Source organism: Tinamus guttatus, unplaced genomic scaffold (assembly GCF_059628265.1).
Source record: "Tinamus guttatus ecotype Peru unplaced genomic scaffold, ASM5962826v1 Tinamus_guttatus_pri_ptg000472l, whole genome shotgun sequence".
NCBI lineage: Eukaryota > Metazoa > Chordata > Aves > Tinamiformes > Tinamidae > Tinamus > Tinamus guttatus.
This window is the reverse complement of record NW_028289006.1, coordinates 396,510-419,711: the sequence shown is the minus strand read 5'-3', so window position 1 is coordinate 419,711 and position 23,202 is coordinate 396,510. Positions and strand designations below refer to the sequence as shown.

At 44.1% G+C, this 23,202-nt stretch overlaps 1 protein-coding gene across 4 annotated transcripts in view; it reads left to right on the top strand.

Moving 5' to 3' along the window:
• MRTFA (myocardin related transcription factor A) overlaps window positions 1-23,202 on the top strand; it is an 87,957-nt gene that overhangs the window by 38,534 nt on the left and 26,221 nt on the right. Inside the window, exon 1 of one of the 4 annotated variants that reach the window (XM_088532791.1) lies at window positions 6,121-6,421. The exons of 2 other annotated variants lie outside the window; for them this stretch is intronic. In XM_088532791.1, the coding sequence (XP_088388917.1) occupies window positions 6,295-6,421 (127 nt within the window). In that variant the 5' untranslated portion in view covers window positions 6,121-6,294. Of the gene's footprint in view, window positions 1-6,120; window positions 6,422-23,202 lie in introns of those variants that run through there. One more of the 4 variants, XM_088532792.1, reaches the window with a different exon arrangement.

Genomic DNA, 23,202 nt, shown 5'->3' with positions numbered 1-23,202 from the left:
GGCTGGTAAATTGAAGAGGGGTTAGTAAAGTTAGACTATGAGTTGCTGTGTGGCTGTGTTTGCATCTCACCAGAACTTATCAACCAAGACGGTAAAAAAGCAGATAAAAAAAGTATTTGGATGTGTGTTTCCAGCTTATTTGCTTGTCTCTGGGCCCTCGTGCTCAGTGGACTGCAGCCATTTGGAAGCTAGCTATAAAACTGATCTCTCTTGTTCTCTCTGGTTTCCTACCTCCTTTTACTCAGAAGTTTTCCACTGTGACCAGAATTCTTCTACTAGATTATTCAGAGAAAATCACTTGCTGGTTGGATTGTTCCTGTTGGAGAGAAATTTCTACATAGGCAAAACAGTTTTGTAGTAGAGAAACAAACAGCTTTCTGGAGGGCAATATTGACAGAACTGTTTTCAGGACTGGATTTAACTGGCTTGTCTTTAAAAATCACATTAATTTCTGTAAGTGTGTAGAGAGCAGGCCCAGAGCTGTTGTGCTGCTTCCTGCTGGTAATCCCAGGAGAAGGTGCTGCAAACCGCTTCTCTTTCCACACCGGCTGCAGTCCAGTTGGTTGCTTGACTGTTGCCTTTCCCTTATCACCCCCCGGCTTCCTAAGCACAGTAGGTCCTGGAGGGAGGCAGAGAGGAGGAGGAGGGCTATAAACCCTAAGGTATCCAACGTTTCTGCCTCCTTCCCCTTCTCCCTCCCTCTCACCTCTTCTCTGCCCTCCTCAGTGTTGCCATGGCCTCTCTTCAGATCCACTCTGATGGGGAGGGGAGAGGTGGGAAAAGCAAAGGTTTGGGCTGCTTTGCCCTTCCCCTCCCGCTTCCTCAGGTGCGTAGGGCCTGCGAGAGGGGCAGTGCTGGGGGACGCCCTGCTAGGCCGAGGGGGCCGGGCGCTGCTGCCGCCGCCTCTCCGCACCTCGCAGACAGCGGCCGCCTGCCCCGCTCCTCGGAAACGCTGTCTCCGCAGAGCTAATGGGATGCAGATGCGCGGCGCGTTGCTTGGCCTGCACTGTGGCCTGCACTGATTCCTCTTGCTGTTGGGTTTTGCAGATAGGCATTACGGATTTCAGGCGCATGTTTTCAGGGAAAGGCAAACGGACGGCTTGGCTGTGTCCCAAGGAATGGGGTGGGTGGCAGAGTTTATATATGTGCCGGGGGTTGATTTGGCCCTGGCTGCTGTGTAAAGTTCGCTTTGGCAGCCGAAAGCTGCCGAGAGAAGCACTTTCAGAATTAGAGACAGTGAGGTAATGAGAAAGTGCCATAGGAAAGGAAGTGGCGGGGGGGAAGGGAGGACTCAAAAGGCACGTTGACATCATCGGATAGGTTTTCCAGCCTGGGCAGTGGCTATTTTTACACTTTCAGCTCGCAGCACTTAGAGCTCAATGACAGCCGACTTGCCAAAAGAGGGGGCGGTGGTATATCCCCGAGTGGGCTGAGGAGCCACTCAAAAACTAAGGCAAAGATCCAGATTCCCAGACATGCCTGCTCTCCATGCCTTTTTTTTTTTTTTTTTTTTTTTAACATCTGCAAGTTGGTTTACCTTCAGCTACCTGTCACCTCCAGGAGTCTTCTGAGCACTGACCAGCAGCATTAACTGTCACCAGCTAGTTGAAAGGATCAAAACGTGCAAAGCTCAGGCTCTCCCTGAGAACTGGAGAAGCAGGAATGTACAGTGCTTCCAGCCTGGTGCTGCTGCCTCTTCCTGAAGGTCACGGCTGGTGGGAGGCAGGATCCTGGGAACATCCAGAGCAAACTCCCATCGAGTAAATGTGAAACTCAGCTGAGAAGCGAGCGGCACCACTATCTGTGTGAAGTCTATATTTATTTTCAGGTATAAAATATGCACAAGTAGGAAAGCATGAGTGGAGCTAAAAGACATCAAAACTATACAGTGATGTAGATTCAGGATTCTATTATTTCTCCACAATCTGTGCTTAGTAGAAAGTTAGAGAGAGATGTTTAAATGTAGTGGGCTTATACTCTTCTCAAAGGGCTTATTTGGCACAGACCAGGCTCAGTTCGTTCTCCTGTTGTCTGAGGGAACATATATTGCAGCTGCTTGCCAGTTTTTAATGGTGCCTTGCTGGGACTTCATCACTAAATTGTGTGCATGCAAATCACTGCAGGCACTGGGTCAGCAAGAATATTATTAGGGGGAAAAGGAAGACAGGGAACCTGCCTTGAGCTGCAGGGAAGCCTGGAGGTAGAAAGAGGAAAAACTGCATATTTTAAATTTGGTGGGTTTGCATCAGCAATTTTCCTATCTGCTCATTAATTTAAAGAATATGTTAGTTTATTTTTTGACGCAGTTTCATATTACGCCTAAGCTGCTTGAAAGTCTAGCCTCCCTCCAGACTGGTCGTGCTCTTGCTTCCCCGCTGTGTGCGCCAGCCACCAGCTCTGGTGCTGGCCTCAACTGTTGGGAAGGCTCTTCAGTAGGTTGCGTTGGCTCATTAAGGTATCAGATGAATGTCAGAACTGGTTTAAGGTCGCAGAAAGAGCGGACGGCCGGGAGAAGGAAGGAGAAGGTGGGTTGGGAGTGACCTTTTTGGCAGTAGTGAGCTTCAAATTCTCTCACCTTACAGTTCTGATGCTAACTTAGCACAGACAAAATTTTTATGTTCATGGGTTTGAAAGAAGCTCAAGCACCCGTGGCAAGATTATGGTATAACCTTAGGGTGTTTCACTCTTCGTGTTTTTCTTGTAGCACAAGAAATGCACTTGAGCAAGCTGCTGCTTATATGCTGTTTTGGTTTTTGAGGGTAGAAAAATAAAGGGAGAGAAAGTTAATGAAAGCATTCAAAATAGTGCATAAGTAATGACAGCTGACATTCAAACATGAGAACTGCATCCTGTGCTCAACAGGCCCCAGTGCAGCAGAGTCTGTGCAAGCCATATGTGCACCTGACGAGACTTATTACTTCTGGGTGAGGTATAAATAGTAATGCAGCCTCCTGAGGAGGAATACATCCCCACAGTCTGTATTGCATTTCAGACTTGAAAGTCAGAGGATGTGTGGCTCAGTAGATGTTTCTTGGAGTGATTATGAAAATTGTGCACGATGCTTTCCAAGCCAGAAATCTGTGGCAAATATCTCAGTACTGAGACACTGTATAGTAGGTGTCTTTAGGCAAAATGCTAGGTTTGACCTGGAGGTCCTACTTGTACAGGTGATCTTGCTGCCAAAAGTGTTGCTGCCAATTCCAGAGCTGGACAAGACACTAAATGTCAGTCGTGCACTGGAGTGGGTCAATGCTGCTTTTCTGGAACAGTTAAGCAACTGAAACTGTTGCTGGTATCTTGCCTGTGCAATGAAACAGACTTTCCCATCCACCCTGCTAATTTCCAAACTAACTGTCTGAGTTATTCAGCCAGTCTTACGTGTTTTTGTAGACCACTGACGTTACTGTCCATGTCAGCTCTCATCCCTTATCAATAGATCAGGACTCGAGAAGACAAATAAAACTCTTGTTTAACTTTTTGATGCCTGTCAACATGTAGCAACAGCATCCATGGATACATATCCATGAACGTCTTCTCCAGCTTGGGTCCAGCGTGTTTGTCCTTTTCCAACTTGCAGAGCATTGTTATCCAAGTTCCTTGTGGAATATTCCAGCCTGTGCTTTTCTGTTCCTTCTCCCAGCACAGTAAATAAGGGTTTGACACTATAGGACTAAATTTGCTCTGTGAAGTAAAGATTTTATGGAGATTTAATAGAAAATCTATAGAAAATAGAAATTCCAAAGGTCATTTGAAACTATTATTCAATGAGTCAGGTTTTCTGTTTTTCCCCCAAGCTATTTCCTCCATAAGAAGAGAGAAGGGTACATGCTGCAGGCCTGTCTCCAGCTCAGCTGGAATACACTGAGAAGATCAAATCCACATCAAGTTGGAGTCTCCAACTACAGCAGTAGAGGACAGGTTATTTCATTAGATGGCCCAAACTGGCAACACGCGTTATCTCACGTATAACTAGCCGCTTGGCACATCTTTTTTTTCAGGTCTTAAAGTTTGCCTCAGCAGAACTTGGGTGACATCTTAGGGCTGTTTCAGCAATAGTGAGTATCTGTGCGTCAGCTGCACAGAGCGGTCACCTCTGCTGGGCATTATACACCACACCAAGCCGTTACCTCAAGAGGCCTTCCTTGTTTGTCAGACAAGTGCTCCTCTTTGACCTCTGCGGCTGAACCTTTTCATTTCCCCCATCCAGACACCCTGCCAGGTGGCCTGGCGTAGTTGTTCTCCAGCAAACACGGCTGTTAGGGACAGCACAGCCCATGTGTGCAGTTGGGTGTTGCTGCCCAAAGAGGAGGTCTCGCAGCCGCTGTCTCCCTGCTCGGGGCTGGCCTGGTGCTCTGCCGGCCCCGCTCCTCGAGGCAGCGCCGCAGCGCTGGGCAGCCTCGTGGCTGCGAGGGCTCATGTGTGCGACCTCGTGCGTGCGCGAGCGGCGTCGCTCCTGCTACAGTAATACGAACTGCACTTGGCCAAAGCTCAGCGTGAAACTGAGCCTTTACCAGGCTCTTACGAATCCTAAATTGAAGATGAGGGTTTGCGCGAAGAGTTCTTTCTATTTGTAATGCAGGGATAGGCCTGGGAAATGCATGGATGGAGTAGGGGGCTTTGTCATAGCACCAAAGGCCCATAGGAATTTTAGAGCTTTTTTTTTTTTTCTGCGTGAAGGTTAAACATCTCAAGTGCGTTACTGAAGGTGCTCAGAAATACGGAACTGATGCCATGTAACATCATTACTTAATAAACAGGTAAAATTCTGTATATTAGCTTTTCGTCTCTTAGACCCCAAAAGACATTTTATTTTCTTCCGTGTGTCCCTTATGACAGAATTAAAGTTTTTTTTTTTAAGTTCATCACTTCTTTCCTGAGATTTTAACTTCATTTTCAAGATACTCTTTTTTTTGCCTTGTGCTTTTCATTCCAGTCTTACTCTGTAAAATGGTTCGATGCCTCTCAAACTAATTAGAGATGAGAATTTTTAGTCTCAGTTTGGAGTGGGGTGAGTGGGATATGGAATGGAGATTGTTTCACTATTTCGTTAACGTGTATAGTTTGAAATACTCACCTTCTCACTTCTGTAAATCCGCATGACTGACTTTGAATACTTTGAACTTGTAGGATGACACCAATTTACTATTCCTGCTTCATTCTTGAAAGATACTGGAATACTTTTTGTCAGATATGCATATTTATTGATGACTTTACTGATTTATTCTTTTTTGCCTTCCGACTCCATTGCATCTTTCACGGTGAGTGTTCTGCTGGGCTAAGAAACAGCAAAGCGTTGGGCCTCACTGCTGAGAGCCCCTGCCACTGGCGCCAGGGTGCTTTGTGCCCTTCCCTGGCCGGTTCCAATTCCGGGCCCAGCCTGGGTAGCCCACGTGGCCACGGATTGTACGATGCCCACTTGTGATGGGCGTGAAGTTCCTAGTGACGCAGTGACCTCCGAAAGAGCACCGAGTCTGAAGCGCCAGGAGCTCGGGGCAGAGGGTTATTGATCGAGGTCTGCCGGCTCTCTGCAGCTACGTGTTCCTGCGAGCTTAAGATCTGAGGGAAGAAGAGGTGGGCTGGTATTGAAATAGCCCGCAGTTGCATGCATGCAATCGCAGAGTGCAAAAAAATGCAGTACATCTAAGAGCTTTGTTTCCAGCAATGTCAGTTTAGCTTTCTTCACAAAAACTATTCTCTAACAGTTTTAAACAAGGAGGGGCAGAAAGGCAGCGTGGCTTCTGCAGCGCGAGCGCTGCGCTCGCCTAGCTGTGCGTACAGCGGGGAGGTGCAGGGCCAGCGAGGGAGGGCAGTGCTGCAGCACGTGGTTCTGCCTGGCAGGTGTCTGCGATGTGAGTAGAGAAACCAACTGTTCACTATTTTGGGTGAATGAGGTTGGCTGTTACTGCAAGTGGCCCCATGAAGAAGTCCACGCGTCTGTTGATAAGCGCAGCTCCGCATATTGGGACCCTGAACGCTTACGCCCGCTTGCTGAAACAGGGACGGGGCTGCCCGAACTTTGAGATAGTAGGAAGAAAAGTTTTGCCAAGAGACTTGCTGATTCTTATCTTTAGATGTTGGCTCTCAGGATTTTTCTCTGCCTGGAGTATCTCTCTGTTCCCATGCAAGCACAGCCTGGACTCTAGCTACGTTTTTTCTCCTCTGGGTGCAGTGACAGAAACCTGGTAGAGGGGGACTGTGACCACGTCTCTCGTGAGGATTAAGCATCCCTTCCACAAGCCTGGGACGCCTCCTCTGTTACAGAATCTACCTTCGGGTCCAGGGATTTCCTCAAATATGTTGGATAAAGCCAAGACACTCCAGCCTGCCTATGTCGGGATTGTGCCGCTTGCAGAGACTGTGTCAAAGCAAGGGAAGAGCTGCTCAAACGCATATCAGGATTCGTACCACAGCTTGCGAGAAGGTTAGCAGGCTTGGCGTGCTTTGTTTTAGGCACTGTACAATCGGTTTGGGGTTGCGGGGTGGTTTTTCCTTGCATACTGCATCTGCTTGCTTTTTCTTTTCTGTCCAACCTGGGCAGTCGTCCAGATTTTGGGGTTCCCAGTGACTCCTGTGACCTGTCATTCCTGAGGACGCCCATAAGCATATCACAGAACTAGGTTAGAGCTAAGTATGCAGAGACTTGCAGTGCCTAGATCTTGGGATGTTGTGTTTCGAAGTTTTAATGTCAAAGTTTAAATGTCTTCCTCTTCTCTGCCCTTCTAGGGCTCTTGCAAACAGTGTTTCAAGGCTGTTTAATAGCAGCGTAAAGGCTGGTTTTGCAGTGGAAGCTCTTTGTCTTGAAGGGGATAGAGTGTCATGTTTTAAGTTTCAGCATGTTGCTATTTGGAGAGTGTGGAAGGAGTGGAATGTGTATATCTAAATATGATTTTATTTTAGATAATGGTATTCTGCTGCAAATACATGTGCTTTTTAATGGGCCTTTAAGTCATGCTTCTGAAGGATTATGTAGACAAATAGAGGTTAAATTTCAGGAGGTGATATCTACTGGGAGAAAAGAGGATCTGGAGGGATTTCTTGGAATTTGCAGAAAAGATGAGGAAGATGAGAACAGACAGTACATTTGCAGTGAGCAGCATCATAAATAGCAGCAAGCAGCAGGAAAGATAAGAGGGAAAAATAAAAGAAGAAGCTGCAGAAGTAGTGGACCTCTCTAGCTAGAGGTGAAAATTTGAGAGAGACTTGTGGGTGTGAACAAGGGTCTTGAGCACAGTGGCCTCAGAAGGTGATGATTGATGTCAAGAGGGTGCAGCGTGACCTGAGAGGAGAGGAAGATGATTTTCAGTGACATTTTGGACAGAAAAGTAAAGAGTATTAGGAGCTGAGGACAAAAAGCCAGACAGAATAAGGCCATGTTTTCTTAAGGAGAAGAGGCCAGTGCATGGGAGATGTTTTTAAACAGTTGTATTGGAGGCTTTTTCTCTGTTACACAGCTCTTGGACTGCTGAGCCTGCCAAACAAAGCTGTTAAATTTCTACTCCCTCTACCAAGCCTCTCTATCTGATATAAAAACCAGTTATTTATTAGATTTAAAAGATATTATTGATATTTTTGCTACTTATTTTTAATTGTTTCTTTGAGGGTGGAATAGTCTTGTCCAATAAATGCAGAAAAAAAAGGAAAACTGAAGTTGCAGTCTTTGAATTAAAACTGGGAGTCATCAATGCATTAGTATTTGAGGTATTTCCAGTTTCCTGTGTCTGCTTTGGAGGCAAAGAACTGCAGCAGACATCAATCTTGGAAGCAAACAAAACAAAGCAAAGCAAAAAGCCAGAACTTGCAGCTTGCCTTGTATTTTTTGCAAGGCATTGATTTTGCAGAAGGTGAGCACTCTGCAGCTGGATGTGCCAGGATACATCTTTCATCCTGTCTCTAAACATCATGAGCTCTTGAGTGGGTTAAGATGTAGAATGAGGAAAATGCCATTCTATAGTTCTTTAATCAGTAGAACAGTGTTTGCTGCTGTCTCAAGTTGAAAGGAATTAAGATAATTGCATTCTTATATAATTCTAATAGTTTGGAACAGTGTGAAGACTCCCCGAAGACTGGCAGTATTCATCTGCCCACTCACTCTTTATTTCATGATATTCTAGTACCATATGTGATGGGGGAAGGCTACTTTCTCCTAGTTACCAAACAGGAAGGGTAGGAAAGAGAAGCAGAGGCTGCCTGATTCTTCAGCTTCAAAAGAGAAAAGAATAACCCTTTAGCTTTGCTGCTGCTCCGTTCAGTCCCCTGCGTTCTCAGGATGCCTTTTGTATTTGGGTTGTCGCCATGCGCTGCATTTTGCAGAGCCAAATCTTAGAGGCAGTGGAGAAGCAGATGCACTCGCATCTAAACTCCTAGGGAAGCTCTGGAGCTCAAGAAATAGCATTGAACTGAAACTGGAAGGGCTGTCGTGTCCTAGTTTTGGCTAAGAGTGGGACAGTTTAGTTCTTTTGTCAGCAAGGTCAGAAAATTCATGCATTGCTCTTCCTCACTCATTATCAGCAAGGGAATGGGTGCCCGTCTACTTGCTCCTCTCAGCTAAAGCTAGTCAAGTAAGAGGCATCTGTATTACGTTGACGGTGTTCATTCCTGTTCACTTAATGTAGGTCATGAAATGTAGCTATCTGTATTAGACAAAGCCTCTGCAAAACAGATGGTATCCTAAATCTGATATTTTTTATTTGGGGCGAGGGGCACATGGGACTCGACATAATGAAATTTGGGAACTGCTAATTTTTTTCCACACATAAAAGTGCTTGACAGAGGGGAAGCCAAACAACATATGCTTCTGTTTTTCAAAGTATGTGTTGGGGCAGCTATTTGTAGAATTCCTGGAATCCAGAAATCCATAAACATGTTTTCCATTCAAGAATGCTTTGGAGTGATTTGATTTTTGCATACTGGAGCCCAGTTTGCAGTTCCTAAATCATTTAACACAACAATATGGTAGGGCTTCCTGAAAGACGAGTCAAAGGAATTTCAGGTTTGGGAAAACTTCATAAAGCTACTCTGAAGCTGATCAGCATTCAGATGCTTAAAGGTGGATGCTTCTAAAAGCAAATGCCAACTTTTCCACTTCTGTGCAACAGCTTTCACTGGTTGCTGGAGCTAAATGCTTTGGGGAAAGCTCCCCTTCAAAAATGTTCAACTTGACGTAGCGTGCGACAGTGAAAATTCACCTGTCTTTTTCCAAGATGTGTGTACTGGGGCCCAGACGCACAACAAGTTCCTGCATGCCATCTGATCCATGGTGACTGGGTGCACATTCTTGGTCTGCAGCAAATGGGAGGTAATTTGAGTTAGCTTAGCCTTTGATTAAACTATTAATATCTGTTCAGCGCTTTGAATTCAGAGACCAAGCCATGCAAGTGCTTGTTAATAAGTGTCTTTTGGCACTGGTGGGCTCAGCCTCCCTGCCCTGAGTGCCGAGGCACATGAAGGCAGAGCGGGACCCACACGTCACCCAGCCCAGGGCACAAGGGCCCCCGCAAAGAGACTAGGCCGCTCTCAGCACCGCGGATCCCCTGCAGCAGGGAAGCCTCTCGCTCTGAGGCACCGCGGAGACGCAGGGCAGCGTGGTCTTCTGCAGGGTGACCCTGTGTCTTCCTCGTCCGCAATGGCCTCGAGGCCGCCGTGGGAGGTGTCAAAGTGATGCCCTCAGGCCAGTGCATCCATAGGGAACAGAGGAAACAAATCGCAAGCTGAAGGGCACATCTCCAAATGCTGGCCAGGTGCATCCCGGAGTTCAGACCTGTCTATGCAAATAGTACTGTGACACAATGATGCAAAAAATGTGCCTAAGATATGGGGAACCAGCCTGCTGGCTTTTCCTGTGGCAAGGCCAAGGTTGCAGCCAGCCTGTGCAGTTACACTCTCAGGTAATCAGTGCCTGGTGCTGCAGCTGCTCCTCACCAATGTCTGGGCCCCAGTGACTCTGCCTGTGCTCAAGAGATACAGTGGGGAAAGGAATGATTCATCAGTGGGAGCTGCTGGCAAGAAGATGGCAATTAAAATATTTTTTTCCTTATTCCCAGGGTGTCTCCTTTGACTGTTTCAGGGTATTAACTTTATGACATGGATACGTTGAGTGGGAAGCTGAAAGAAAGGGCTAGTGGTGTTTGCAGAAATCAAATCAGTGGAAGGAGAGTTGCAGCTGAAGTTGTGTCCCTGAAGTTGAATTCACATATTCTTTTTCATCCTATTGCTCTAATGTGTTTTCATTTTTTTGGGATATGACATGTTTTCCCCTCTCAGAGTTTACTGAACTATTCCTGTCAGCGTAATGATCCCCAGCTGTTGCATTTGCCCTAGCTATTTTCATGCTGGGAATGGGAGGAGGAGGAGGAGGAGAGGGACAGGCTAGCTTGTTTACCACATGGTGATCTAATTCATTTTTCAAAAATGCCTACTGTAATTCTTTATCTCAAAGTAGCGCTAAAAGGAAAGCGGTGTAGACTCAGGCCTGCAAGAGCAAGAAGATGTAAAGGACTCAGCAGCCGCAGGAGAAAAAGGACAGAAGACGGGTGCAGTGCAGGGAGTGCAGCTGTCAGGAGCAGTTATGCAGACAGTGCTCCGAACTAGTGATGTTACCAAATAAAATTTGCAGTAAGAACTTTTCATGCGCTATCAACTTAATTTTCTTCACAGTTCAACTGAACCGTGCATTCAACAGCGGTGATGCTGGTGTATTGCTTTTCCCAGGATCTGGGAGGCCCATGAATAAACCTTGGAAAAAAAACTTGTGTGGCTTTGCAGTTATTAATTATTTGATAATCATTTGTTGTTTACTTTAAAAATAGGTCTGTGTCTGTACTTTTAAACAGAAAATGACTGATGCCTAGACTTTCTGGGAGCTGTTCAAAATCAGATGCTTCCTTGAAAACAAAATTGTGACACTTAAATGCAGATTGCCTGCTTTGCATCCAGAAACAACTTTTGTAGTTAGCATACTTGTTCATAGTTCTTGCCAGAAACATGTCACCATGGCTCTCCTGCCAAAAGAAGCTAGGGTCAGTGATGACTCTGGTGTCTGCTCATGTTTTTCAAATCCACATTGGGCTGCCTATGTAAATCTAATCTTGATACTTCACCACCTGTAAGATCTATCACTGATCACCTTGGATTTTTCAGAATTCTGTTACACCTGTAAGTCGTTGATCAAGGACGAAAAAACACTTATACCAAAAATAAGTGCCTCCTTAGGTCTTTCCTTTCATGCCCCAACTCCCATCTACTCAGTCTTCTGAGCATTGGATTACTGATCTTGTCACCTGCTGCATCAATAAATTTCGATTCAAAATGTTAAAGCAGCACATTTCTTGGCAAGAACTTTTGCAGCCTACAGTAGAAAATGGGATAAGGCCCTGACATAGTTTAGTTTATTGCAATGGGCCATCATTAGGCAAATTCTATCACTTACATTTGCAGGGGGGCTGTTGATGGATGCATAATCTGCTTAATGGCATGACAGAAAGCAGAACTCCCCGTTTTTCTTGCTGTTAACTGAGCTAGTTAGCAGAGGAACGTAGTGTTTTGTCCTGGACCTATGTAAAATTTATTAGCATGCAATACCTCCTGCAAATTAAGAGCAGACCTGCAGTCACTGCGAAGCATGGCAATATGGTTGTAACTAATAAAATGCCACTTTTCTGTTGTTGTTGATCAGAGTCTTTGGATTTTTCTTTATGTTGTGATGAGAAGGGTAAAGAAACTGTGCAGGTAACCTGCTGTCAAGGCTTATTATTTATATAAATGTTTGCTAGAAAAAATAGATTTTAACTTTCTAGTCTGCAGTTCTGCCATCTAAAGTTAGACCAATCCTGATTTGGCCAACAAGGAATATGTAGGAGGGCTAGTAATAAGGAAGAGGTTATACTGCCTTAGGGCATCGATTTCTTCCAAAATTGACAGTGAAACTAGTAAAACCAAGGATTTCTGGACTCTCAGTTTAGTACAGTCTTTTTGATGTAAACAGTTTAAAGAAAATCAGAATAGCTATTGGCAAAAGAGTGTTTTATTTGTGGTTGTGGGTTTTTTTTGTCTTTTAAGGTTTTGTTTCATAGTATGAACAGGCATCTGTGTTGCAGCCTTGCAGAGGAAGATCTCATTCAGTGGTCTCCACTGCCATAGGCAGCTCAGGGAGCTGAAACTCTTGAGTGTGGTCTGAGAGCCCATCACCGCTCTGAGGATATTTCCTATAACTTGCCTGTTCTACCCTGCCAGCTGACACATTTAACAGCATTTTTAATAATACTCTTCTCTGAAAGTTACTGAGGCCCAAATATTTTGTTGCAGAGCTGGGTCGTTGCAGAAGAGCTGGGTGGTGTGTTTTGGTTGACAGAAGAGACGCACTCTGAACTTTCTGTGTGGAGTTTCCCCACCTTCAAGCTGCTAATTGCTTCTCTGGGGTTAAGTGCTGGGATCATCTAGCTGTGCTCTTTTGTAGGAACTGAATGCAAGAGCAGCTATGTCCACTGTTTATTTCTACAAATTTCATGGTGCTGGTTTCTTCCTTATTCTGGTGCTCCTGAGAAAAATTTTCTTTCTTATCTCCATTGATGCTCCTTTTCCTGACTTTCCCCTTCCTAAGGCTCCAGGCCTCTGTGTCATACCTGCAGCTGGATCACATAATCACAGAATGGTTGAGGTTGGTGGGGAGCTCTAGAGATCATCTAGTCCAACTCCCTGCTCAAGCAGGGGCACGTCCTTCTAAGCCTGCTTGCAGCTCCCACCTATTCCACGTTGTCAAATTCTCACTTTTCAGAAGTGGAAGATGACACATTAGAAGTTGACACGAAGCAAAGAGCACCTTTGTGCCTTACTGGGAGACTGTTTTACTGCTGCTAATAATAGTCGTCACATTGACTGCAGGCACTTTAGAGCGACGATGGTGTCTTCAGGACTGACACGTGATTGTGAATCTAACTACGGTGGTTGCAAGCGCTGTCACCGCTTTGCTATCCCTTTGCTGGCGGGAGGGAGAGGGGATGGAAGGGCACCTGCCCTTCGCTTGCCTCTGCTCGGTGCGTTAGCACAAGGCGAAGGAATCGGCCACCCTGCGCAGTGAGGGCAGGGGCGCCTGCTGCTGCTCTCTTCTCCGTGCCCTTCAGCAGAGAACCGAGGCAGCAGTAACATTTCAAGCACCTGCAGAATTTGTCTGCCAGTCTGAAGTCAGGGGTCAGGCAGGACTGCCATTTTTTTGTTTTGTTTATGTTTTTTGGTTTGCTGACTGATTTGCTACATGGAATGATGCTATTCATTTATTATAGCTATGATACCACTTGGGGACCACGTTGAGCATCAGAGCCTCATTTGTTTTCAGTGCTGTATATCTTCCCTCCTGGAAAAAAAACAAAAGAAAACAAAACAAACCCCATAAAGCATCTTGGAGAGTGTAGTCCAGTTTTGAGGGCAAATGGGTAAGCAAAGAGAAGTCAAAGGTAGTAGACAGATGTCTTTGATCGCAGTTCAAAGAACTCAAGGGGATTTGATATACGTTGTGTGTTTAACTTAAATTTGGAGGATCAGCTGTGGGGGAACTCATTTCTAATGCAGAGGAATATGATGACCACAGCTTAAATTTTTAATAAGTAGGTTTGTAATAGAATTTATACTAAATCTGTAAAGAGGCAGCAGAGCGGTGAAGTGCAAAGGCAGAGCTCTGTATCTGAACCTCAGAGGTCAAGCCTGTGGCCCGTGTTCATCACTAGCTTGGAGAAAATAGCAAAGATATTTCTCACTAGCTTGAATTTTAAAAGTAAGGTAATTTCTTGTAGCATCCACCAGGCTCTCTTGATAAAAGAGACGGATGGATTTTGGACATTAGTCAATGGCAGGAATGATAGCCAGGTAGGGGAAGCAAGCCTTGAGTCGATATTTTACCTGTAGTGTGTGTGTTTGGCCACCTTTGTTGCATGTCTGGTGAGTAGCTGTCAGCATAGTCAGACTGAAGCTTGGCAAGAGATGCTCTAGCCAGTTCTGATGACCAGTTTTCTGTGGTTGCTGTTTAACAGGCCAGTTAATGTCTTCCAAAGAACTGTTGTTTTTGTATCAAAATGTTCATACTTCTAAGTCTTTCTTCTACCACTTGCAAAAAAAGCTTACATGTTGTCCAATTTGCACTTCGTTTGATAAACCCAACTTTTATATGTGGTTAAGAATCTGCAACAATCTTAGGATTGCAGAATTATTCCATATCCAAGTGGGAAACCCAATAATATAGCTCATACCTGGAAGAATCAGAGTTCTTGCCACAGAAGTTCGCTGCTTTATTGACTATGAGATGATTTCTGTGGAGGGAGCTCTTGACTGTAATCTGTAGATGGTGCCCTGTATTTGAAGGAGGGTGCACATGGGGCCAATACAGTCTCTGAGAAATGTTTGAGGAAGTTTGGGTTTCTAAGAAGTTGCCAGTATACTGGAGCTGTCTGATGCTGCAAAAATTACAGTATGGGAGGTAAGCTGTAAATGGAAAATGCTAGGCAGCGCCTCTTCTTACAGCTGGAAGAAGCATGGAAAGATTTTCTTATCAATTTTAGTATTATAAACGTGTCTTATCAATCCTGTGTTTTACGAATGTGCGTTGGCGCTCAGGACTTGAATATTTCTTCTGCTTAATGGAAACACATAAAAACATGCTATCCATTAAGAGAAGAAAGCCAGTAAGTTCTTGAACCCGGAGTTTTAAATAAAATGAAAAATTGTTCCAATTCTGATTTTTCTAAACAGCATGTTCTTTCTTTTCTTCTGCTGTGTCATTTCTCAGAAAAAAAAAAAAGGCAAAAAAAACCCTCATATGTCTGATCTTTAGGGAAAATAAAAAGGCTGGGCGTTTTTCTTCTTGCAGTCAATATCTATCTTTATAAGAAAAGAAAACACGAAAAGGTTACAAACTTCTTTTTCCCTTGTTCAGCTTGCCTTTTGTGCTGTCATGTTAGTAGGCAGCTATAGATTTGATTGCCAGGGTACGTCTGCCCATTTCTTCTTTTTCCTTTATTAGTCCGAGTTATTATTGCCACATCGTATTAAGTTAGCTTGGAAAATTTATTTTGAGTGTCGTCTTTGCAAGGTGGTTCAGCACAGTGTTAGTTCCACCTTGTTCTTTGTTTCATGGAATCATATAGATCTGTACAGACTATGACTCCAGTTTACATGGAGACTCGCTGTCGGGAAATTCTCCGTGAAGTCGGAAACTTTCTCCCCACCCTCAATGCTTCACCTCGAGCTGCAGATAGCAACAAGGGATATATAGGTGGCACCAAGAAGCAGTGCTCACAGAAAATATTTACACTCTCAGGTGTGTCAATTTTATGTAGACTTTTCCACATAATATTTTGTAATAGATCTTCTTGTTGGAGCTTGCATGGTAGCCAGATTGCATAGATATGGGTAGCATGGGTAAGTGCCAGTATTTCTGGGACCAAACAATTTTATAAGAACCAGTACATTGCACAGAAAGAAAACAAACTTTTCCTATTGACAAGCTTGTTGCATATGTTTGCATATCGCTTATTTTGCTAAATATGAATAGAGCAAATTAATTTTTTAAAGCCCTGTTTTTAACAGTTCTAAGGAGTGCTAGACTACTGTGTGTACCAAGGTTTTACCAAAAAAAGTGGGCTTCCAGTCTATCAATTAAAAGAACACCTTTCTAGCAGTAATAAATTTTTATAAAGGATTTAAAAGCGAGATTTAATATTAACATTAAAGAAGACAAAAGCTGGCATTTCATTGAAAAGTAGCAACAATTAAAATAGCATTAACCCCTCATAAGTTTTACAGCTTTAATGGAAATGGTGAGAGTTAAATTATGAAAGAGGACCATAATGGCAAGTGCTGTAAGGTGCACAGAAACAGCTAGTGGTTTTTTTTTTTTTTTTTTTTTTTTTTTTTTTTTTTTAATCTAACATAAAAAGAACCCTGAAAAAATCAGGATAGCTTTTGGATCCTGGCTGTACCAACAGTTCGGCATCAATTTAGATACGTATCTGTGATTAATGCCCATGAAATAAGCACAGAAATCTCAGAAAAATTATAATTGTTTGCAACATTGAGGGCTGAGAGTTTAAGCTTCTAAGACTACGGCCTCGGTCTTAGTTTTGCCTGAGTAGAGCCCCAGTGCCATCGGGAGTCTTTGTGAGCCTTCAAAGAGGAGAAATTACTCTGGCCTGTCTGGAGGTTTGAACACATTAGGTTGTGCCACTTGGGCCGTTCTGCTGGTTTTGTTTGCTTTGTAATGTTATGTCATAATGAGGGTAAAATTACACTAAATGGTGACTTTATGTCTTCTAAATTCATTTTTTAGCTAATATTACTTGGTATTGAAGCCTCAAGAATGATGTGTCCAGGGAACTTGTTTCTCTGTGGACAGAGCATGAGCCAATTACCTTGTAGTTATATCTGAGGATGGAAATACCCCTTTTTGGTTTTGACTGTTTTGCTTCTGACTCTTTTTGGATCAACTTTGAGGTCTGCAGGCTAAGATCCTTGGTACTGCTCCATTAACATTATGAAAAAATCTCTATTTGTCTGTCTTCACTAAATTCACTGTTTAGCCTCTCATAAAATTGATAATAAGAAACAATGCATGTGATTCAGCATCCTTTAAAAAACATTTAAAAAACTGATTCATTCTTCATACTACTCCTTCAGCAGTATTCTCCCAACAAATAGCACTTGAAGGGAATATTGCCCTATAGCTGTTTTTTGCTTCTAGTTGTCAAAATAGTCCTCTGAAACACAGTCATATGCACAGTACATCTAATATATCAGCAGGCATGTGGGAGTTGCATGTCATGTTAATGACTATATACGAGCCCAAGAACATTTTGAGCTGTAGAAAATTGTAGAAACTTTGAAGAGGATGATTTTATCAAGAAGAAAAAAGCTCCTCTTCTCCTGAGGGTAAGAGTGAATTTATTCTATTCCTTCGTCCTCTTTTTTTATTTTAAAAGTCCAGATGAAATGGTTCAGCTTATTCCTTTTCTGCACTTTTCAGCTGCTTTTAAATGCCACTAGGCATTTGAGGGCCTAAAGGCTTTTGGAAATGCAGGATGGAAAGAAGAGCTAGTATTATGTGACCCACGTTACATCCCTGGACTACTATTAGCACATCTGCTGTGAAATGTTTTGAAAGATGCTGCTTTGTAAGTGAGGATCTATTTTGCTTCTTAAGAAACTCTTGAGAGAGGTTTTAAGTCTGTTTCAGGCAGAATTGTATTGCTGTTTCCATCTGTACAGGTTTTTAATGCTTATAAGAAGTTACTAAAAGGATAAGAAAGAAAAGGTGGTTGTGCAAAAAGTTTCAAATCCTCTGTACTGCTACCGTTGGTGCAGCTATATCGTTCTTCATTAAGCCTCCTGCTTGACTTTGTGTCTGTGACCTTCTCTGTTGCATTAGCAGAGCTGGGAAAGGAGGCTATCAGTGTTCATAAATTTTCACTAAAGTGATCAACAACACCTGGCCCCTAAGCATATTGCAGTTCACCATGCCAAGAAATCCACTTTTCATCATTCATGTGATCTGTAGCAAGCAACCACTCCTGATCCTGGTTTTGTTTCCTCTTCAGGATTTGCTCCTCTTTGGTTTTACGGAGACGGATTGTGATCCCACTTCTCCAAAGAGCACAACATGAATATAAATAAGTGGGGTTTGCCTCTGATGCAAAAGGCTCGTGTACAAATTCTAGGGCCTAAAGCGAATTTGCCTTCTGTTCTTCACCACTGCAACCCCCTTTTTCTCCCTAGCAGGGCTGCTACGGAAGGGATAAGGAAACGTGCCTGCATTTTAATAGCAGCCCTTGTTGCTGCAGTGGAGAAAAGCAGTAGTGGAATGTGAGAGTCTCAGATAGGAAAGCAATAGACTTCTGCTTAACTATCCCTTCGCTCAGGCTCACAACAAGCCTTTCTTTCAAATTTGCTCAAAGGAATATAATCACATCCCAGCAGCGGCAGATGCTTGCAAATCATGAGGCTCAGCAGCATGCCCTGCTGCTTCTCCTTCACCCTGCAAAGGGACAAAGTGTTGGCATTCCCTCCCCTGGGTTGCAAACTGCCATATAATCCCTGCAGTTTGGGTGTCGTTCACAGTCTGCTTCACTTAAATGCTTCTCTGTTAACTGCAGAGCCTGCTCAAACGCCGAGCCAGCATGTATTCCCCATCAGTAGTTAGGGGATTAAAATGCTGTTATGCTCAAAAAAATACCCTTTAAAAGAAAAAGGCCAAGAAAGTTGGCTTTTTCTTTGTTTTCAACCACCGTATTAGCAAATGCCACATTGTACGGTGTGTGGTGTTGACAGTGCAAGAAAAATGCACGTTTTTCTTGGGGGGGGGGGGTGGATTGTAGAAATTGTCAACCTCAGCCGTTTTAAAGTTATGTTCAGAATTGATTGTGACCACTGCATACTCACTCACTTATTGATCACAAACTATCATCAAACTATCATAGCTGAAATTTTTCTGGTCACTTCGTGTTGACACAACACCAAAAAAAAAAAAAAATCTGTAATTCTAACTGCCCTTTGCTGCTTTGGTATATAAAGATTTTGTAATTGGAACTGAGCAGATGCTGCTCTCGCTGACATATGAACCTGAATCTAAGCTGGCTTCCCGTTGAAGCATGAAAGTGCAAGTACGAGTCAATGTTTGTTTTTAAGCCAGCATAGTTGGAAAATGCTCGGAGATCATTTCTGGAGTGAGAGGAAGGCTCCCTCACTGCATCTCCAAGCAATTGAATTGCGTTAGAGATTGAGGGTTGCAACTTCCCTTCAAACCAATGACAAATGTGCTGCATATTGCAAAGCTGGGTTTGGCATTGGGTCCTGGGCCACTGGGACTATTTAACGCATCAGCAATTAGGAAAAAATACTCTTCTCAATGTAATCAGAGTGTCTGCAGGGGTAAAAGTGATAAATGCAATGGTGGCTTCACCTGTCATTGTATCAGTTAACATTGCACTTGGCCCTGTGGCAGATGCCATGGGTACACACGGAGCGGTGCCGAATTTGTTCAGGAAATATTCCTGTGCTGTCCAGGACTTTTGGTTGCATGGTATAATTAAATAGGTTGCATGCCTTCTGGCATTATCCAGAAGGTCCTGGAAAATGGAAAAATATGCGTGGACCCTCCACCAGAAAGATGGACGGGTTGATGTTCAAAGGGGCAGGTTTCATCCCAGCTCATGCACCAGAGCTCTCGAACGCGGTGTGCTGAGCAGCTTACGAGCAAATGGCCACGAACCCCTATGAATATTAAAAGTGCATAGTTTGCTTTTCAGCGCTTTTACTTGTGCTCGCGCTTTCCTCAGCTGAGCTCACGAAGCTGCGCTATTTTCACTTGCCCTTTGGTGGTTTCACTTTCTAGTCATCTCGCCAGGATGAGTGCTCGTGTGGGGCAGGCTGCTATCGTAGCATCTGCAAAGCCAGTAAATGATGTCCACGAGCTTCACGCCTCGGGGGAGCTCCCTTTGGCTCTCTTGATCTTCCTCACTCCCCATCCTGCCCCAGGACTGGTGTTGAGGTGCTGTGATCTGCTTATACTTGATCCTTACCTCTCTTGCGCTACTCTTCGTGCTTTTTGGGGTGCCTGTGGAGAAAAGGCTTTATACAAATGAGAAACTGGCCTGGTGAGCAGCCTGCGCTTACCGAGCGCGAGGCCTTGCCACAAGCTCGGGCCTAGAGCAGGACCATGGAGCCCTCCTTGCTGCCTTTCATGACACAGGAAACACAGAGCTTGGGTTGTCACCGAAAACCTGTCATGGCGTGTGACATATTTCCCAGGAGGAGAGCATTTTTTTTTTCTCTGCTAACATTTTCTGTGAGTTGCAGGGCTTGCAGTGCCATTTCTGGGGTGGTTCCAGCCACACCAAGCACGCGTGTGTAAGGGGAGGGCCGCTGGAGTCGGTTTAGATGTCACCCTCCAAAAAGAACAACTTAGCTCCCCATAACCGTTTGCCTTCGGATGCGCCTGAACTCCTGCTGGAGGTGTAAAGAGAAGAGTGTCCCGAAAGTGCCTGTATGGGCACAGCTTGCTACGTGCTTCCCCTCTTCTTCCTCGACTGTGCCTGCGGGTTCGCCACGAACGCCGCGCCACGGCGACACGAACGGAAAAGAGTTAAGTCTTGCTACGCCTCCCTTGCAGCACAAGCCCGTTGATAGTAGCGGTGCTGCAACCCTAGCGCACACCCACGCAAGTGCTTCCCTTCCCCTCGCCGAGCTGCTGCCAGCAGCCCGCTCCGCCGTCTTCCGGATTGCTCGGGAATGTTTCAGTAATTCTTGAAATACTTCATGAGAGCTCTGAAAACTTTGTGCCGACTTTAACTAAATCCCAGATTTTTTTCAAATTGGGAAATAATTACATTTTGCAGTGCGAGCATCAGATCAGCATGCAAAGTTTACAAAACGCTTCACAGATTGTGAAAAAGTTGAATAAAGAGACAAATGAGAAAATCCTCATATAAGACTTATTTTGTTGGCAGCAGATATGCGCCATCCTTTATATGACCCTTTTTTTTTCCCCCCTAAATTGAAAATTAGCTTAGAATTTAAGTACACTGGTAAAGGAAACCAAAAAAAGAGTTGATTTGTGATTGAAAGAGCTGCACCCTGGTTTGTCTTTAAGTAACTTTGAATTTCTCCCGTCATTTCTAGACTTTTGGCTGAGCTACACGTACAGCAGCCTTGGATTGGCTCTTGGGACATCTGTTAATCTATATATAGGATTCACACACTTGCACATGTAAACAGGTGATCTCCTAAATATATGAAATGGCGTTTGGAACTCCAAGAACTGATTTAAGCCAAAGTGGATTCAGGAGTGAACTGAATTAAACCTTTTCGCCCGCCTCCCTGTCCCTATAATCAGCTGCATTGGGGAAAAAGTGCATTTTGTGCTGGTAATAGCTTACACTTAATATCTACATATATGTGTTCATAAATCCCAAGAATCACTTAGTGCTAATTAAATATATTCTGAAAATGACCTTTTCCTATTCCCCAATTTAGTCCTCTTGGCAGTTGATAATTTCTTGCCATGGAGGGACACAGTGACCGAAAGTAAAAGATACATTTAATGAGTAGAGAAAAAGGGCAATAGATGGTAGGTGATCTATATAAATAAGTTATTTTTAGAATTTCGTAGGGGAAGCTAAAGTGAGGGAGAGAATCTTGTGTCATTTGAAGAAATCTCTGCTTCTGTTGCTAAGACTGATTGCTAGTAAATCTGGGAGTAGCTGTGAGACCTCTGAAGAGTGTAAGAGAAGTGACATTTTGCATCACTAGCAAAAAAGGGTGAGTGAGGTAAAGCGTTGCTAATCTGATATCAGTTCCAGGAAGAAACTGTGGAAAAACTGATAAAGAATTTGGATGGTGTAAACGCAGAAGCATAATCCTGCTCTTCAGCTTTTCAGTTTTTTGACAAGGAGGTCTGCTCAAATGCAGTTTTCTTGTTTTCGTACTAGAAATCTGGTGGCTAGAGCTGTTGTCTGGAATAGGGTCTTTCGGTTACTAGTGCAGTATATTTGATTTTAAAAATATCCCTGAATTCAACAAAGTATGACAATCTTAAATGGATTAAGAACTAGCTGCAATCAAAAGAAAAGAAAAGTATTTCTAGTTGGGATGAACCTGGGGAGTCTGGAAACAAATGTAGGATGATTGCTAGAAAGATGTGGGTAGAAGGCAGAGATAATTGTAACAGACAGTAAAAAGCTGCTTAGCTCATTTAGGCAGAATGAGACCAACTGTGCCCTAAGTGTGCAAATAGAGCTGAGCGCAGAGCTGGACAGCAAAGAGCAGGAAACCCAGTGGGTAACTGCGTGGAGGAGGTTTTCCCTGAAAATCAGTGACCCTGGGAGGGCAAGGGTAAGTAGCCCGAGCAAGGTAGATAGTAGGAAAGAGTTGCAAAGGTAAGTAGTCCTAGCAAGAAAATATGACAGTGCTGTGGCGAAAAGGACTAAAAAATACAGTGCTAGATGTGTAAGTAAGTGGGGAGAAGTGAGTAATAATGAGACTGTCTGCTAGTAAAGATGGGAGACCAGTGCTCAAGGTCCATGCCTCCTTTCTCTGCATTTAGTGAGACGTGCTAATTCAGGACATGGAAACAAGCCCCCCTCCACAGTGACTCAGGAGTGGAAAAAATACTACATAGTGAGAGATTGAATGTGTCTAACATTAAACGTTCACCTAGCAGAGCTGAAGCGACTTTGTGGCATGCTGCTGCTGAGAGGGGAAGTCTCCCCCCCACACTTTATGATAGCTTTAGCAGATATCTGCCTTTACAGCAGCGTCTACTGGACTCACCAGCCTGGCAGCAAACTATTCGCTTTTTAGGTTGGCTGTGTTTTCTGTCCAGTTAGTGAGTGCAGTCAGACGAACGTGAGAACTGTTGGGAGGGAGAGGCTGACTCGCTGCAGCAGCAAGCTGTGACATCAACTCAGTGAACTTCTCTCTAGGCTCCTAAGGAGTGTTTCCAAAGTGGCTTAGGTTGACTCAGGCCGTCTGCTGTGGTCCCCTGCGTCCTGTTGGCACCGGCGCTCATGTAGCTGTGTCATCACCTGGTTCCGCCTTTGAGCCACCTCAGAACTAATCCAACAAATAAAGAGCTCTGTGGACAGGCCAACCGTGAGATCATGTTAAGGCTCATGCCAACCCAAAAGTAGGAGTGCGACTGCACGGCTGGGTGGGAGGAAGACTCCGGGACTAGCACTTCTGTTTGCAGTTTCGCAGCCAAATGAAGGGCTGGTTCCTTCCCCTGTGCATTCCCTCCTCCTGTCTCCAGCTCTTGCCTGAGCCTGCACAGAATCAGCGTAGTGCTCTAAATAACTCCCCCTGATTAAAATAAACCCTCCCTCGGATGCGTATGTTAAGAAACCCGAAGTTAGCTTATGAAAAAGAAGAGAGGTAACCTGATGGCATACTGCATACAGAAGTACCTCCATAGGTTCTGCTGGTCATAAACCTTTAACAGAAAGATAGATCAAGAGCCTACAGAAGTTGAAGGTAGACAAGTCCAAATGAAAAATGCAAGTGTGCATTTAAGTGAAGGTGATGAGCCACTGTGCAAATAACCAAGGAAGACGCAAGATTTTCATCTCTCATTAGCTTCATATGAAGACTAGAAGCCTTACTGGAGGATATATCTTAGTCAAATGCAAACTTCAAGTAGGACATTTGAAGAAATAGATGAAACATGATGTTGTA